Raw genomic sequence first — 16,295 nt, 5'->3', positions numbered from 1 at the left:
TTAACTCTCAGCAGTGATGATTTCATGAGATTCTTTATCAATAAAATTGTTTCTATCAGAGAGAAGATTAATGGAATCCTTCCCACTATTATCACTGATGTATCATCAAGTAGAGCAGCTTTAGAAGTATCATTAGAACCTCATTTGTATTTAGACAGCTTCTGCCCAGTTGATCTCTCTAAGCTAACAACAGCAATAGTCTCTTCTAAACCATCAACTTGTATGTTAGACCCAATCCCAACCAGACTGTTCAAGGAGGTTTTCCCCTTAATTGACACTTCCATATTGGATTTGATCAATCGGTCTTTGTTGACAGGATATGTACCTCAGACTTTTAAGGTTGCTGTAATTAAACCTTTACTTAAAAAACCTACTCTTGATTCAGAAGTGTTGGCTAATTATCGACCTATATCCAATCTCCCTTTTTTATCTAAAGTTCTTGAAAAAATAGTTGCAGCTCAACTTTGTCATCATTTACATAGAAATAATCTGTTTGAAGAGTTTCAGTCAGGATTCAGAGTGCCTCATAGCACAGAAATAGCACTGTTGAAAGTTACCAATGATCTCCTGTTAGCTTCTGATAGCGGACTTGTTTCTGTGCTTGTCCTGTTGGATCTCAGTGCTGCATTTGATACTATGGATCACAGCATTCTGTTAGAGACTTGAACATGTTATTGGGATTAAAGGAACTGCATTAGGCTGGTTTAAGTCATATTTATCTGATAGATTCCAGTTTGTTCTTGTAAATGAAGAATCTTCCTCACACGTTGGAGTAAGTCATGGAGTTCCTCAGGGTTCCGTGCTTGGAACGATTTTTTTTACTTTATACATGCTTCCATTAGGTAACATTATCAGACAGCATGGCATAAATTTCCATTGTTATGCTGATGATACTCAGCTGTACTTATCTATGAAACCAGATGAAACCAATAGGTTGGTCAGACTACAAGCCTGTCTTAAAGACATAAAGACCTGGATGACACAGAACTTCGTAATATTGCTAAAATCAGGAACATCCTGTCTCAGGGTGATGCAGAGAAACTAGTTCATGCATTTGTCACTTCAAGATTGGACTACTGTAATTCCTTATTATTGGGCTGTCCCACATATTCTCTGAAAAACCTCCAGCTGATCCAAAATGCTACAGCCAGAGTTCTGATGAGAACTAACAGGAGAGATCATGTTTCTCCAGTTTTAGCTTCTCTTCATTGGCTCCCTGTTAAATTCAGAATAGAATTTAAGATTCTTCTCCTCACATATAAAGCTCTTAATGACCGAGCTCCATCATATCTTAAAGATCTCATTGTGAGATATTTTCCTAACAGAGCACTTCGCTCCCAAACTGCAGGTTTACTTGTTGTTCCCAGAGTTTCTAAAAGTAGAATGGGAGGTAGAGCCTTCAGTTATCAGGCCCCTCTCTTGTCCGGGAAGCAGAAACCCTTTCCACTTTTAAGATTAGGCTTAAAACTTTCCTTTTTGATAAAGCTTATAGTTATTGTGGTTATTAACTTGTGTTTCCCTGTTCCAACAGATATCCTTTGAATGGCGTTATGTTTTTTTTCCCCCCTCTTTTCCCTCTTTTCTGTCTTCTCAAACCCCCGCCGGTCGAGGCGGATGGCCACCCTTCCTGAGTCTGGTTCTGCCAGAGGTTTCTTCCTGTTAAAAGTGAGTCGTTCCTTTCCACAGTCACCTCAGGCATGCCCAGGACGAGAGATTGGACTGAAGACAAGTTTCGGTGCAATCTGTTGATTTCTATAGCTAGGATATTAATTTTTGAATTGGCTCTATTTGAATTAATTGGAATATGATTACAATGAATTGAATTCCAATTGGATTGAATTGGACTATATTACTTAAGTGCCTTGAGATGACAATTGTTGTAATCTGGCGCTATATAAATAAAATTGAATTGAATTGAATTGAATTGAATTGAATCGAATTGAATTGAATTGAATTGAATTGAATTGAATTGAATTGAATTGAATTGAATTGAAATAAGGCATTATCTGTCTTTATTTCACCAATACTTTAAGAAGAATGAATGAACGAATGAACGTATACTATAGCTCTGTTAGTTCATAGGTGCTATTATGTGACTACTTGCAGCTATAGGAGAGCTATAGGAGAGCTAACGGAGGGATTTCTACACACACACTCTACTGGGACTATAACTCCTCTTCCTGACAGTTACCCAGCCACTCTGAGGTCCCGACTGCTTGGGATCTGCTAGGGGACGACTCATGGAGCTAGCTAGTTCCTTTGCACCAGAAGGCATTCAGGGAGACCTTAGCCTTAGAGTAGGCAGAGACGGGGTCTACCACCTCAGCTGAGCCTGGGCCATTTCTTGCCAGTCGTCACAAACATTTGCACAGCTGGGTGCTTGAGGTACAGACACTGCCAGACCAAGACTCCTGTAAAATGTGCCACATGTGATGTGCCCCTGTGCTTTGTGCCAGGCAGAGACTGCTGCAATGATTGGCATGTTGCCAACAGCAAATAATGTAAATACCAATTGTGAATACTGTTCAGTGTTGTTTGTTATGTCATTATTTATGTACATAAACTAATTGCATTTAGACTGTACTATTTGTTTGTATTTTTTGTTTGTACCGTACTACTTTCATTGTATGAACAAAGCTCTGGTTATAGACCAAATGTGTTTGTACTTCTGTTACCCTTCGTCAGTAATACTGACAGTAAATCTGGATATGGGATAAGACAGTCCCAAGTGTAACCTTTCATTAGAGCCCAAGATAATTTTTTCCCCACGGCTCTCCAAATGGCACACTTTTGGCACAGCTTTGGCTCGCCTGGTCCTATCCTTAGAAAAACCTGTACAAAATACTATTTTTTTTGTTGTATTACAGTCAAATTTAAGACTGCAGGCTGTAGTCCCATTGTGTTTTTCAGTCCGCAGCCCAATGCTAAAGTCACTTTTAAGACACATATTTTGGAAGAAAAATTAGGCAGACATAAAAACCCTTCTCTTTCACTGTATTCAAGCTCATATTACCCTGTGACAGTAGCACCTATCAAGATTCTGACTGTTGTGGGTGAAAATTCAGAGTGTTCTCTTTCCTCATCCAGGCCTCTACTCCAAGTGGTTCAAGAACAGCTTTCAATTTACTTTGGGTATCCTTTTTTAAGAAGTTTCAGTCAAAAATTGCCCGACTGTCAAGGGATTAAAATCCCCAGCAATAATGAAGACACACTCTGGATGTGTTGTTTGTAACTCACTGATGGAATGGTAGTAGAGTACACTCAGAGCCTCCTTGGTGTTAGCACTGCGGGGAATGTAAACAGCAGTGATGATAATGGTGGTAAATGGTGGTACCAAAATAAATAAATAAATTAATATGCATAAAAAAAGACTAGTGAGTAAGTGTACAGTGTTATGATTAGTCATTGTCTCATCCAAGAAATGATATTGGATTCTCTAGATAATTTTTGTTCTAATGTACAGTCACTGTGAATATTTTAATTGAGCTACATGACAATTTGAATTTCTTCCAAGGGGGATGAATAAAGTATTTTCTATTCTATTTCTATTCCATATAGGGGGCTAATTTTGATAGATCAATAGACTGGGATATAAATATCCATCCATTTTCTATACCCGCTTCATCCGTCAGTTGGGTCACGGGGGGCTGGAGCCTATCCCAGCGGTTCTCGGACGCTCACACTCACTCCTGGGGACAATTTTTTTAGAGACACCAGTTAACCTAACATGCATGTTTTTGGACAGTGGGAGGAAGCCGGAGTACCCGGAGAGAACCCACACATGCACAAGGAGAACATGCAAACTCCACACAGAAAGGCCCCAGCTGGAAGTTGAACTTGGAACCCTGTTGCTGTGAGGAGATGGTGCTAACCACCACACCACTGTACAGCCATTAATATAAATATGATGGCGAATTAGGCGATCCATTGATTTGCAGGTCTTCTTATCCTAAGATGATTATGTTTTAAGAGTTCTGAAACAAGTCTGTTGGCCTGTTTTTGAGCCTTAATGTTCACTCAAGTCATGAGGTCATTAACCATAACGGGTGGCAACACCCATTCCGAAATCCCGCCATTCCGACATCCCGCTATTCCGACATCCCACCATTCCGACATCCCACCATTCCGACATGCAAACGTCCCACCATTCCGACATCCCACCATTCCGACATCCCGCTATTCCAACGTTCAAATGTCCCACCATTCCGACAAGGCTTTCCATATAAGGAAATGTGCGTTACTCAACAGGTGAGTCCCTTCTTTCTGTTGATGCAATTTATATGTTTAACACATGTTTACAGATAAGCGTTATTAAAAACACAAAGTCTGGGCAACTGGAGGAGGAGAAGCAGTCCGCGGTGGTTTTCAATCACAGACTCCAATGCCACTTGTTTCAACTTCCGAAAATTTAATCCAGGAATAAAAGGCTTACAAACATGGACCGAAACGGCTCCATAACACGCACAAGAATCCAAAAGAAACGAAAGTTAACTAAAAGAAAGCAAATAAACAGCATGAAGTGGTCAAAATTGGTTTTACGCATGCCTATGTGCGTCTGGCACATGCGTCTTCGGGCTCTCCCACGTTGTTTTGTGGATGAAAGCTATATGTTCAGCTGTAATGCCATGTAAAAACAATCTCTACATGACATTTACTCCCAGGTGTGACCAGTTAGGTCCTTAAGATATCAACAGGCTGTATAAAGCCTTGCGCAACGGCTGTGTGTTTGTGCCAAATGCGCAAAGCCCATCCGCGCTTCCCAAAATTGGAGCGAGTACTCATAAATCACGTGAATAACATGAATAAACGTTTTTACTGCATTTTGTTGTGTTTTATACGTTCTATGCTGTAATTTCTCTCTTCTCCTATTGGCAAGGCAAGGCAGAGTGCTCGCAACTGTGTCCTGTGCAGTAGCCGTGATATCTGTAATTGCAATTATTACTTTGGCATATGATGACAGCGTGCAAAAGACTCATGGGCTCTGTGGAGAGCTCCGCTCCAGCTGGCTGCTGTGATAGCTCACTGACACTGTATTTCTGCTTAATCAGTTTCAGACTCCCCAGAGTTACATTCATATATGTATTTTTATATTTGAAATTCAGGGGATTTTGATAATAGATTATTAAAGTTTGTTTGCGAGGCTGTGGCCTCTGCATGTGCAGAGTTTGTGCGCCAAACTTTAGGGCGTATTTGCGCCGGCATATCATTAGTGCAAAATGTTTTGGGTAAAAAATAGGCTATTAAAAGGAACTGTCGGAATGGCGGTATGTTAAAAAAACAAACAAAACAAACAAACCGCCATTCCGGCCATAGGAGGAAAAAAGTGTCGGAATGACGGGACGTTTGATAAAAAATTAAGTGTCGCCATTCCGACAATTGGAGACCCATGTCGGAATGGCGAGATGTCGGAATGGCAGCATGTAACCTATAATAACAATATCTGAACGATTGCAAGCCGTTTGCAGCGACTGTTTTAAAATATAAGTTTCTGCGACTGGAACTTCCTAGAGAATGGCCTATCACTTACATATAAGTTAGAAAACCCGAAATAATGGAACAAAAATCTATCTACACGATTGTTTTAAAACGCGTGTATCCGCGACATAGGTGATTTTCACGGCAGCGCCGCTTCCTGTTCTTTCCACATTATAGGCGACGTGCTGTTCCTGGCGAGAAAGCATAATAAAACGTTACTTGACACCGGAAGTGAATCACATGTAACCTAGCATTGCCAATTAGCAAGCAGATACAAGTAGCTAACACTCATCACTCATACATATCCTTAATGTTAACTAGTTATTGCTACTATTTCCACTTTAAATTCGTTCTTGCGTTTTGAGAGAAGTGACTGAATTGGAGTTTTATAGAGGAGCTGCTGTACACACTTTATTCAAAATGAGAACCGTTTTGATGGTGGCAGAGAAACCGTCCTTGGCTCAGTCGATAGCCAAAATTCTCTCCAAAGGTGAGCACAAATTTATTGCTACTTGATATGTCATAAAATGAGAGTAATTACAAAGTTCATTGTTTAGAAGTGTGTCCGTTAGCTTGTTAATCTTTGACATTAAGATTGCTAGAAACTGCAGTTCTAATATATTAACCTGCTAAATGCTTCCCTTTATGAGCCACTTTTGATCGATTAAAAGTTTTAATTGTCACTGTGAGTTTTACAATGCATTAAGGATTGCCGTTGTTCTGACGAAACATGCCGCCGTGTTGAAACGTCCGCCTAAAGGCTGTTTTTATAGTTTTATATGTCGATCTGTGCTACCTCGTTAAAAAATAATACCTTGCGTATTTTTCATGCAAATCACGGTTTTCGGCTATTAAACGATCATTCTTTAACGATCATTAATCCACATTAATAGTACCTAATTACGTCATATGTGTTCAAATATCAAACAGCGAATAGAGTTATTCAGGTAGGACGTTTCGACAGTCTAAATGACCCCATCAGAGTATGCTTCCCTTTTAATTTATTCAGGTAGGACGTTTCGACAGTCTAAACAGTCTAAATTAGATAGTTCGAGTGGTACTATGGTGATACAATTTTTTTTCCAAAGAGAAATGTCAGATTTAACAGAAGACGGAGAGAAAAAAAAGATGTCTTCATTTACACACATTTGGAACTATTTCCGTTTCACTTGTCAGAATTTACTTTATACATAGGCAGAACTTTCAAATCCAGAATATTTTTATTTACAACACAGTCCCACATTCTTCACATGTATACTGAGAGTGACTCTTGTCATATTTTGCGTATTCAAAATGTGTGCATCCACCTCACCTGGGAAGGCGTGTTTTAATATGCTGAAACATGCATATTAAATAATCAGTCTTAATGATTTTCTTTACTATTTCAATCATGTTGAGCTCAGTATTCCCTTCCAACATGGAACACACCACGCAGCAATCTTCTATGCCTTAAACTTAATGTGTTTCAAGGGAATGCATATATATATATATATGTGCACTGGTCACTGATCCTGGACAGTGACCAGTGCACATATATATAAAAGACATATATATAAAAGACATGATATGTTAACAATACTGCCTACAATAGTCATGGCTGTATGTCATCATGACATCTGGCTCTTCAGGTAAATTACATAGAAAATTAATAAAACAGATTGTTGCAGACTCAATTTTTTTTAAAGATACAATTCAATTCATATTCCAGAATTCAATTAATTCACTTATTGATGTCAACTTACATGCCAAAGTGGTAAAATCTGGAGCACATGGCAGTTCAAATCTTCTGAACCCCAGTGTGTGGGGACCTTGTGGAGGAGAGGAATGCAACTCATGGAAGAGCCTCCTGGTCTCCTCTTTACTGTTAATTGCCCTTTTTGTTCCAAAATGGAGCTCTCCACCTACATTTATTAGGGCTGGGTACACTAACGCATTATTTTTGCGTTAACTAATGAATTCATTGTCACCAGCAATTATTTGTCTCCCATTAACGCAGTTTTTATTATTTATTATTTTTATTGTAAACAGCTTTTATTTTGAAAAAGTCTATTGTGAGCGAGCCTAGTATGTTGCTTACTGCAGCGGCGCTCACAGGAAACAGTCAGAAAAGAAAAGAATGGCAGATGAAGCGGGATAAACAAACATGGAGAAGGTTACGGAACTTTTACATGGCCATTTTCATTTCAAAGTTTTTCCAGAAGGCGCAGTCGACAGGGCCAAAGTTATTTGTAAGCACTGCAACGTTGAATTGTCTTATCACCGGAGTACTTCAATCATAGGGCTGTACAGTTCCAATATGCTACTTGAATTGATTATTGGATTTTGCCTATGACAATGTGATTAATCACAGGAAATCATGCGATTAAAGCATTAAATACTTTGAAAAAAACACTTCAACATTGATCTGATATTGGAAATTTTATTTAATGTATGAAATGTAATGGGCATCTAATTTTAATTAATAATTAAAGCTGCAAGCAGTGATGATCGGGACCGAGCATGTGCGCATGTCCTGGCCAAGTTTGAAGCCGTTAACATTAAATCTGTCGAAGTAGTGTGATCATATGCGAGATGTGGAAACAGAGGGACGTTTCCAACCACCAGCAGGTGGCGCTTTAGGTGAGTGTCAGTATTTGCATATTTATGCAGTCAGGGCAGAGTCCCGGACAAGCCTATGACGTTTGGTGAAGATTGGAAAATGTGTGAGTGAAAAGAAACCTCTATTTCACATATACGCCTGCTGTTTTGGATCTTTTTAAAAGACTTTTGTCATAATGAAACTTATCTTCTGTTGATGAGTTTGATTCATTCTGTGTGATAAAATACAGATTGAGATCCAATTCATGACGATCACAGTGCTAAGCATCACACATTTACACTTTACCATTGATGGACCAAATTTCTTATCCCTCAGGTTGCCATTGCGACAAGAGCCAGTGTGTCTGGCCATTATGTTAAAATTCATGCTCATTTGGTATACTATAAAACATTAAGGTGCTTGCAGGGAAGAGTATTGAATAGCTGTAGGGGAGAATGTGGTCCTGACAGGAGGTATGAAAACAGAGGTGAGATTGAGTAAAAGTGATATCTGAAAAATTCTTGAACCGTGAGCGCCAGAAGGGATGGAGGAAGCCAGCAGTTTAATATTTATTCTGCTCCTATGTATGGTTTGTCTTTTATGGTAGTTTTAAAATGAGTCCTTCACATTGATTTGATGAGTCGGCCTGTTTATAATGGGGTGGAATGGGAGCGGGAATGTTCCATCTCTGTGCTCAGAGGTGATTTGTAAGAAATCTGTGAGGCCAAGCTCAATGGGGGTGACTTTGGGTGAAATAGGTAAAAAATCCCTACGTTTTGAAGTAACGTTTGTCTAGCTCAGGCAGATATTTTGGACGTGAGAGTCGTTTTTTTCACACTCAAATTTAATTTGAAAAAATAATAATAATTTGCTCGAACAGCGTGAGAGGATGTTCTCCGGCTTCCTAAAACGTAAACTGCCATTGTGTCAAAGCTGTAGAATATATCAACAAGCCCTTTAGGTCAATTAAAGTTGAGTCTTTCCTGTCACGTTTAAATTTGAATGATGTCTCTGTGATGGCGTATGGCTGAGTTATAAGGCATCCAAATTATGATGCTCGTTGAAAATTCCCAGTTTTTCCCATTTTTCCACAATTTCTTTCAAGTAATGAGAGAGAAAAGTCATAGCACACTATTCCGATTGTTGCGCATGCGGCGATGTGCTTTTTATGCCGGTCGGACCATCGTTGCAGGACTTGTAGTGCGCCAAAATTTAGGGCGGAAAAGGGAAAATAATAAGCGTCCAACACAATAGTAATATGTGTGCCCTGCCTTTGGCATTGGCACCCATAATTAATAATGCGTGGAAGCATAGCTTGCAGAATTACACTGTTGCTACCTTCACGCTTCTTTTGCGTCATTAAAGTCTTTCAGTTAACTTTTTCTTTCAATAAGAAAACACTTACAACCATCCCTGGTGCAGATTCGAAAGCAGAAAAAGCTTGCGCAGTTTCTCCAAATATGAAGAAGAAACATGTTAAAATAGAATAAATTCAAATAAAAAATAAATTTTACCAAGTGCAAAGGACCTAGCTGTTGTCTCTGGACTAAGAAGACATTAATGAAATGACTTATAATCAAAGGTCTACAAATGACTTGAAATGATTCTATTGATTTAGAAAAACCTCTTTCTTTTTCTTTTGTCCTTTAGGAAATTGTACAAGTCGTAAGGGGCTTAATGGAGCATGCTCAGTACACGAATACACCGGCAGCTTCCAAGGCCAAACTGTTCGCTTTAAGATGACTAGTGTTTGTGGACATGTAATGAGTCTTGATTTTGTTGGTGAGTATATGCATATATTTTGAGTGTAGCCTTTAACGTTGTCCAGCAACATATTCCTCTAAAACAAGACGAAGAGAGAAGAAACTGAGAATAAGCTGAGAAGCTCTGTGGGGGATTGTCTTACTGTGGGGAACAAATAACAGTCCCTCTCTGCCTCTGTGAGAAGACATGAGATAAAGCTTTAAGATTTGAATTAAATATTTATTGTTGGACCTGCAGAAGCAAATCAGTCATCCATCTAATATGTAGACATCTCTATGTCTGTTTTCAGCCACTAACTTTTAATTGCTGTAAAAATATATAAATATTAAACTTAAAGTAAAACAAAAAAATACACAAATGCAGGGACATGACACTATATAAATATAATTTTTCAGTCAGGGTGGTTAACCCTGTTCAGAAGGGCTCAAATGAGGTTATTTTCCTGTTGACCACCTGGTTTACCCATTTACCCATTACATAGGCCTGTTGTATTTATTTAAAAGCATAATTAGTGTGTGTGTGTGTCTGTCTGTCTGTCTGTCAGGGCTGATCTCAGAAGTGTAAGTTTGATTAGGTGAGTGACTTTTGTGCACTGCCTTTGATCCAGCCAAAAAAATCAAAACATACACCCCAGCTCACAGAACTACAGAGAGTCTACATACAGTAAATTAAAGTGAAGTGTAAGTTTGATTAGGTGCGTGACCTTTGTTCACTGCCCTTGATAGTTAGTGGCTGAAAACAGCCACTAATGTCGTGAAAGAAAGTTTTTATGAAAATCTGATACTGCACAACAACTAATTATGCATCAAAGTCAATTATGTTACTAATCTTTGACATATCTGAGACTGTGATAAAATGTAAAAAATTTCTGATGTCCGATCACTTTTTGTATTATAAATAGGTAATTTTGTGTGTATTTTTTCCCATATCAGTGACTTTATTTTTTTTCAATATTTAGCAGTTTTGATTAGAACTGAGGTTGATTAACAAATTTATGCAAAAAAATTGAGAAAAATATTTATCTGATATATTTTTACAGCAGTCAAAGTTAGTGGCTGAAAACAGCCACTAATGCAGTGAAAGGGTAGTAAATTTGTCGACAGTGTATTATTGACCTAGCGAAAATTTTGAAATCATGATTTCAAATTATATGTCAAATTAATGTTCTTCACCAAAAATCATGCCATTTGCTGCAATACTGTGAAAGTTATGGTCAAATTAAGAGGAAAAATTACCCCAAGTGGACGTTTTTTGTCACCAATACTCAAGATGGGTTAAGTTGAGTGGTATATGGCACAGTGGTTCCATATCAAAGTTTGTGTTCAAGACACTTGAATGACTCAGACATTCTAATCTTAAACTGGTTGATTAGGATTTTCCTTTTATTTTCCTTATAGCTCTCTCATTCTTTTTCAAGGGAAATACAACAACTGGGACAAAGTGGACCCTGCAGAACTCTTCAGCAAAGCTCCTACAGAAAAGAAGGAGGCTAATCCCAAACTCAACATGGTGAAGTTTCTCCAAGTAGGTTGCTGTGGTTGTTGGTTTTCACAAAATATTTGTACTGCATTCAGTAGAACTGTTATGCCATGTATCGTGTACAATCTCAATTTAAAAAAAAAAATAAAAAAAAAGTTAGGACACTGCTTAAGATTTAAATGAAAACGGAATTCAAAGGTTTGAAATCTCATAAACCGATATCTTATTTGAGAAAATTCTTCAAATGTTGAATTTGCACATGTTGTTTGATTGGACTTGACTGAATTTGATAGCAGCAAAATGTCTTAAAATAGCTGGGATTGGATCCTGTTTACAGTTGTATGGCACCCCCTGTTAACAGCAATCTGTAAATGTCTGGGAACTGAGGAGAGCAGTTTCTGGACCTTTGGGTGACAAATTTTGTTTTGTGTGTTATTGTCAGAAATGATATATATCGCATATTATAGCCTCTAAAGTCCTGCCCTTTTTTTTTTTTTTTTTTCCCCCCTTGTCCTGTTCAGTATTATGGCAGCAGAATTGTAGTCTGAATACCTTTGATGCCAAACAGATTTGCTTTGCCAAGGGAAGTTTTATAAATGTAAAGCTCCCCTTGATGCCCATTTATTTATTTTTGTTTACAATATATAACATGTAATAGAACTGAACCGGACCGGGGGACAAGGAAAGAAGAAGAGGAAACAGAACAAAAATAGAAACAAAAACCAGACAACCAGCTGCTACACCTGTAAAAAACAAAACAGACAACAATCCATGGCCTCTGAGGGGAATCCAGCCTTAGCGCCACCAGGAGCACCTGAAAGCAGACAAGCAGAGAAAAAACAAACACACAAACAAACAAAAACAAGCACAAGAAGCGGCAATCGCATACAACACAGCTGTGGATATAGATGACCTGAGACGACATGATAATACATCAACTGCTTAGCGACCATGCTACTGGGCTAATAAATGTGTGTGTGTGTGTGTGTGAGAACATGCAACACCCATGGCACAGGATCTACATGGTAACCGTGGTTAGTTATGAGTGTAGAAGTGTACAGGGCCACAATCCACAGCCCCCCCCCAGCAATCAGAAGCAGGCAGAGAGGGCCACAAGACCCAGGCCACCAGCAGCCCCCACGGAGCACAGAACCCAGGAGGCCCACCGCAGGGACAACCACGCATCCACCCAGAAGACTGCAGAGGAAGCCCCCGGACAGAGCCCCCATAAGCATAGGGCAGAGGCCCTCAGAGAGCCAGGGGCAACAGCCCACCGACCCCGCCAGGCCCCAGCCGCTCAGACATGGGCCGTGCACTGGACCCGGGCCCCGGGAGCCCGAGCGCCCCCAAACCCCCCGGCAGAGGCCCCACCCAATACCCAGGAGGGCCAAGTGCCCCAGACAGCCACGCAGTGGGTCAGCGCCTGCCCCAGCGCCCCTGGCCAAGTGCCCTGGGAGTCAAGACGTGCCCACAGGTGGGTGAAGTCGCGAGCAGCGGGGAGAGGCAACACCGCCCCCCCATCGGGAGAAGCACAAGCAGGCCAGGCGACAGCAAGTCCCAGATCCAGACCCAATCATTACCACACACACTTTCACGTCCCATACATCCACACATCCTCCCTCCCTCGACTCTGCTGGGGTGTAGTGCAGCGGGCACACCAGGGGGCCAGCAGCCCCCCAGCCACCACAGACCCCGAACCAGCAGAACAATTAATTAATCCTCTTGGCCCCTCCCGCCCCGAGCAGCAACCAGGAAGCAGGGGTGTGGGAAGAAGACCCCTCCCCTCACCCTTCTGGCTCTTCAATATTTTCTAATAGTGAGCGATTAAAATTGAGGGGCAGCCCAACTTGTAGGACTGGGAGCGCGGCCCTCTGGGCAGCCTACATACCCAAAGAGCCCCGCCCACCAGATGCCACTCAGTGTAACCACCCCCCAAGACCTAATGTGTGTGTGTGAGTGTGTGTTTGATAAGTAGTAATGTCTAAGGTGTAATTAAAACAGGGGCGGGGAACTGCAGAGTGCAACCAAAGGGGACCACCTACGTGGCCCCATCCACTACACCCCACCGAACACACACGCCCCCAAAACCCTTCATGTGTGAGTGTGTGCTGTGTACAGGAGCCAGAAGGGAGAGGGGTATGGGGATATACACCGGGGGGAGCTACTCTTCCCTCGGAGAAGGCATCCCCGCTACCTGGGAGCCAACCCAGGGCAGGAGGGGCTGATATCCACCAGGCTCGGGGCCTGCAACGACCATATTGCGGGAGCTACTGTACCCCCAGAAGGTACCCATCCCGCCCCACCCCACCCCACCCCGGAGGACCTCTACAAACAACAAACAAACAACAACAAAAACCAAACAAACAAACCACCCGGTCACACCAGTCGTAGCAGCCCGGGCCTGAGACCCACCATCACCCAGACCATCACCCAGCCCCCCCCACCCACCCCCCCAACAGGGGAAAAGCACCCCCCCCCCCCCCCCCCCACCGCACGCCCCAACACCCTGAAAAAAAAACAACCATCTGCGGACACCTTGGAGGTCCCAGAGCAACAAGCCCGGCACCAGGACCTGCACCAACCCACCCATACTGTGGCGCGTCCAGGACAACCCAGCCCCCCCAGGCACAGGCAGGGCCCCCCCCCCCCGGGCGCAAGGCAGCGCCCAGCCACCAGGGCCCAGGCCCAGCACCACCACCCATGCCGGAGCGGCCCAGCCACCCGGCATAGAGCCACCCCAAGGCCTCTAAGGGACCCCGCCCCACACCGCAAGACAGTCCCACCCGCAAGCCCCCAAAACTGCCCTCCAAGCCCGACACACAGTCCCCCCCAGCAATGACCAACCCGGTCCCCACGACCCTAGAGACCACCAGACGCCCGAAGCCACACAGCCCCCCCCAGCACACATCCAACCGCCCAGAGCGACGGGACAGCAACCCACCACCACCACTATGTGATAAAGCTAATCAGAGGGGACCAGAGAGAATTCAATTCAGCCAATTGATGTTTTGAGGAGGCAGACATTGTTTCCATGCTAATATAATCTAAAAGAAAATTTCTAAACTGGTTAATACACAGATTGTTCTTCGCTTTCCAGTTCATGAGAATAGTTTTCTTTGCGATACATAACACTGTGAGAACCATGTGTGCTGAGTTAATTTCCATGTTGATGTTGTCTAAGTCACCCAGTATGCACAGTGTGGGGCATGCAGGGATGCTACACTTTAGCCATGTTGATAGGTCCGCACAGACTTCAAGCCAGAACTTCTGGACAGGCGCACAGAACCACAAAGCGTGTGCATAATCATCAGGTGTGTTATCTGTGCAATGTGAGCAGATGTTTGAGTGTGTTAGACCCATCCTGAACATCCTTTGTCCTGTATAGTGTGTTCTATGAAGGATTTTGTATTGTATGAGCTGTAAATTAGGATTCCGAGTCATTCTGAAGGTGTTCAAACATATTTGTGGCCAGAAGCTATGACTAGAACTGATGGATAAATCTGCCTCCCATTTTGAGGATGGAAGAGACATTGTGTCATCTATTTTAGACAATAATTTATATATTTTTGATAGTAGTTTTGGGGTGCAGATGCTTAGAAATTCTGCTACCCTAATCGGGAGTTGTGAGTCTGGTTGGTGGAGGATATATTTCTTTGTTATTATAGACTTAAGTTGTTGATATCTTTGTTGTATTTTGCACTTTATGGTGCACCAACAGAATGACCACATAATTGTTTTCTGCCTTGCCAAAGTTAATTTTAATTGAGCTTTAGCTCTGAGAAGACATGGCATGGTGAATTATGTCCACAAACAACAAGATCTGGATGTTTTTCTGGTTCCAAGCAGGGTTTTTTTCGACAGTCATATCATGTTTTTAATACATATCACTTTTTTATACCACAGAAAATTGATTATTGATTATTTGGTATCGAAAACCAAAACTGTCATAATCAAAAATAGATAATTATTCTGAACTATTCTGCATTATTCTGAGCTAAGTCAGCAATTTGCCTTTTTTCACCAGCAATCTCCTGATCAGAAGCCATTAAATCCTCTGGGTTTATTGAGAGCTGACTGGTTGTCACTGTTTCTCTTAGATGACCAATCATGCTTTAGACCAAAGTTAGTAATGCCCACCGTATTACCATACACTTGAGGGGGAAAAAAAGGGTGAACAAATGTAATAATTTGGAAAAGTGGGAAACTAAATATGTCTATATTAAGAAAAGTGGAAATAGATTAATAAATACATTTGAAAATGTAAAAATGATGAAAATAACACAACAAGTTAACAATAAGCATGTTTACATCACACTAGAAAAAAAATTGTGTATTTTCTTAATGTGACCAAAACTGGACTTTTAAAATGCATATGCAAGATTTTAAAGTCCAGTTTTGGAGAATTGTCAAACAAATTCAAGGTAGGTAGAGGTAGAACACTCATTTTTATGGTCTCTATTCTTGAACCAATGTCAAATGGAAGGACAGCCCACCTGTCCAAATCGTTTGACGTAATTAGCTTCATATAAATGATCAGTGTTCTGTGTTAAAGTGACCCCAAGATATTTAATTTTTAGTAGATCTAGTAGATCGTCCTAAAGTTATGCTCTCAGTCAGAGAGCCACTTTGTGTCTGAATTGCTGTCGTTCCCAATTGTTTCCACTTTGTTATAATACCACTGACAGCTGACTGTGGAATATTTCGTAGTGAGAAAATTTCATGACTGAACTTGTTACACAGGTGGCATCCTATCACGGTACCACGCTGGAATTCACTGAGCTCCTGAGAGCGACTCATTCTTTCACAGATGTTTGTAGAAGCAGTTTGCATGCCGAGGTGCTTGAATTTATACACCTGTGGCCATAGAAGTGACTGGAACACCTTAATTTATTTATTTGGATGGGTGAATGAATACTTTTGGCAATATAGTGTATTTTATTTTCAGAACCCTCTGAACAACCCTCTGAACCTTTTGTGTTACAACAAAAGAATGGAGAAA

The 16,295-nt window shown here is 41.2% G+C and overlaps 1 protein-coding gene across 1 annotated transcript in view; it reads left to right on the top strand.

Moving 5' to 3' along the window:
- The first annotated feature begins 5,727 nt into the window (after positions 1-5,727).
- The window catches only part of top3b (DNA topoisomerase III beta), a 72,551-nt gene continuing 61,983 nt past the window's right edge, over positions 5,728-16,295 (top strand). The window contains exons 1-3 of the mRNA XM_072388586.1: positions 5,728-5,965; positions 9,704-9,835; positions 11,235-11,341. Coding sequence (XP_072244687.1) covers positions 5,896-5,965; positions 9,704-9,835; positions 11,235-11,341 — 309 coding nt within the window. The 5' untranslated portion in view covers positions 5,728-5,895. The remainder of the gene's footprint in view (positions 5,966-9,703; positions 9,836-11,234; positions 11,342-16,295) is intronic.

This window comes from Leuresthes tenuis, unplaced genomic scaffold (genome assembly GCF_036924035.1).
Source record: "Leuresthes tenuis unplaced genomic scaffold, fLeuTen1.0.hap1 SCAF_6, whole genome shotgun sequence".
NCBI lineage: Eukaryota > Metazoa > Chordata > Actinopteri > Atheriniformes > Atherinopsidae > Leuresthes > Leuresthes tenuis.
Note: the sequence above shows the minus strand (reverse complement) of the source record. Positions and strands in the feature narration are given on the sequence as shown.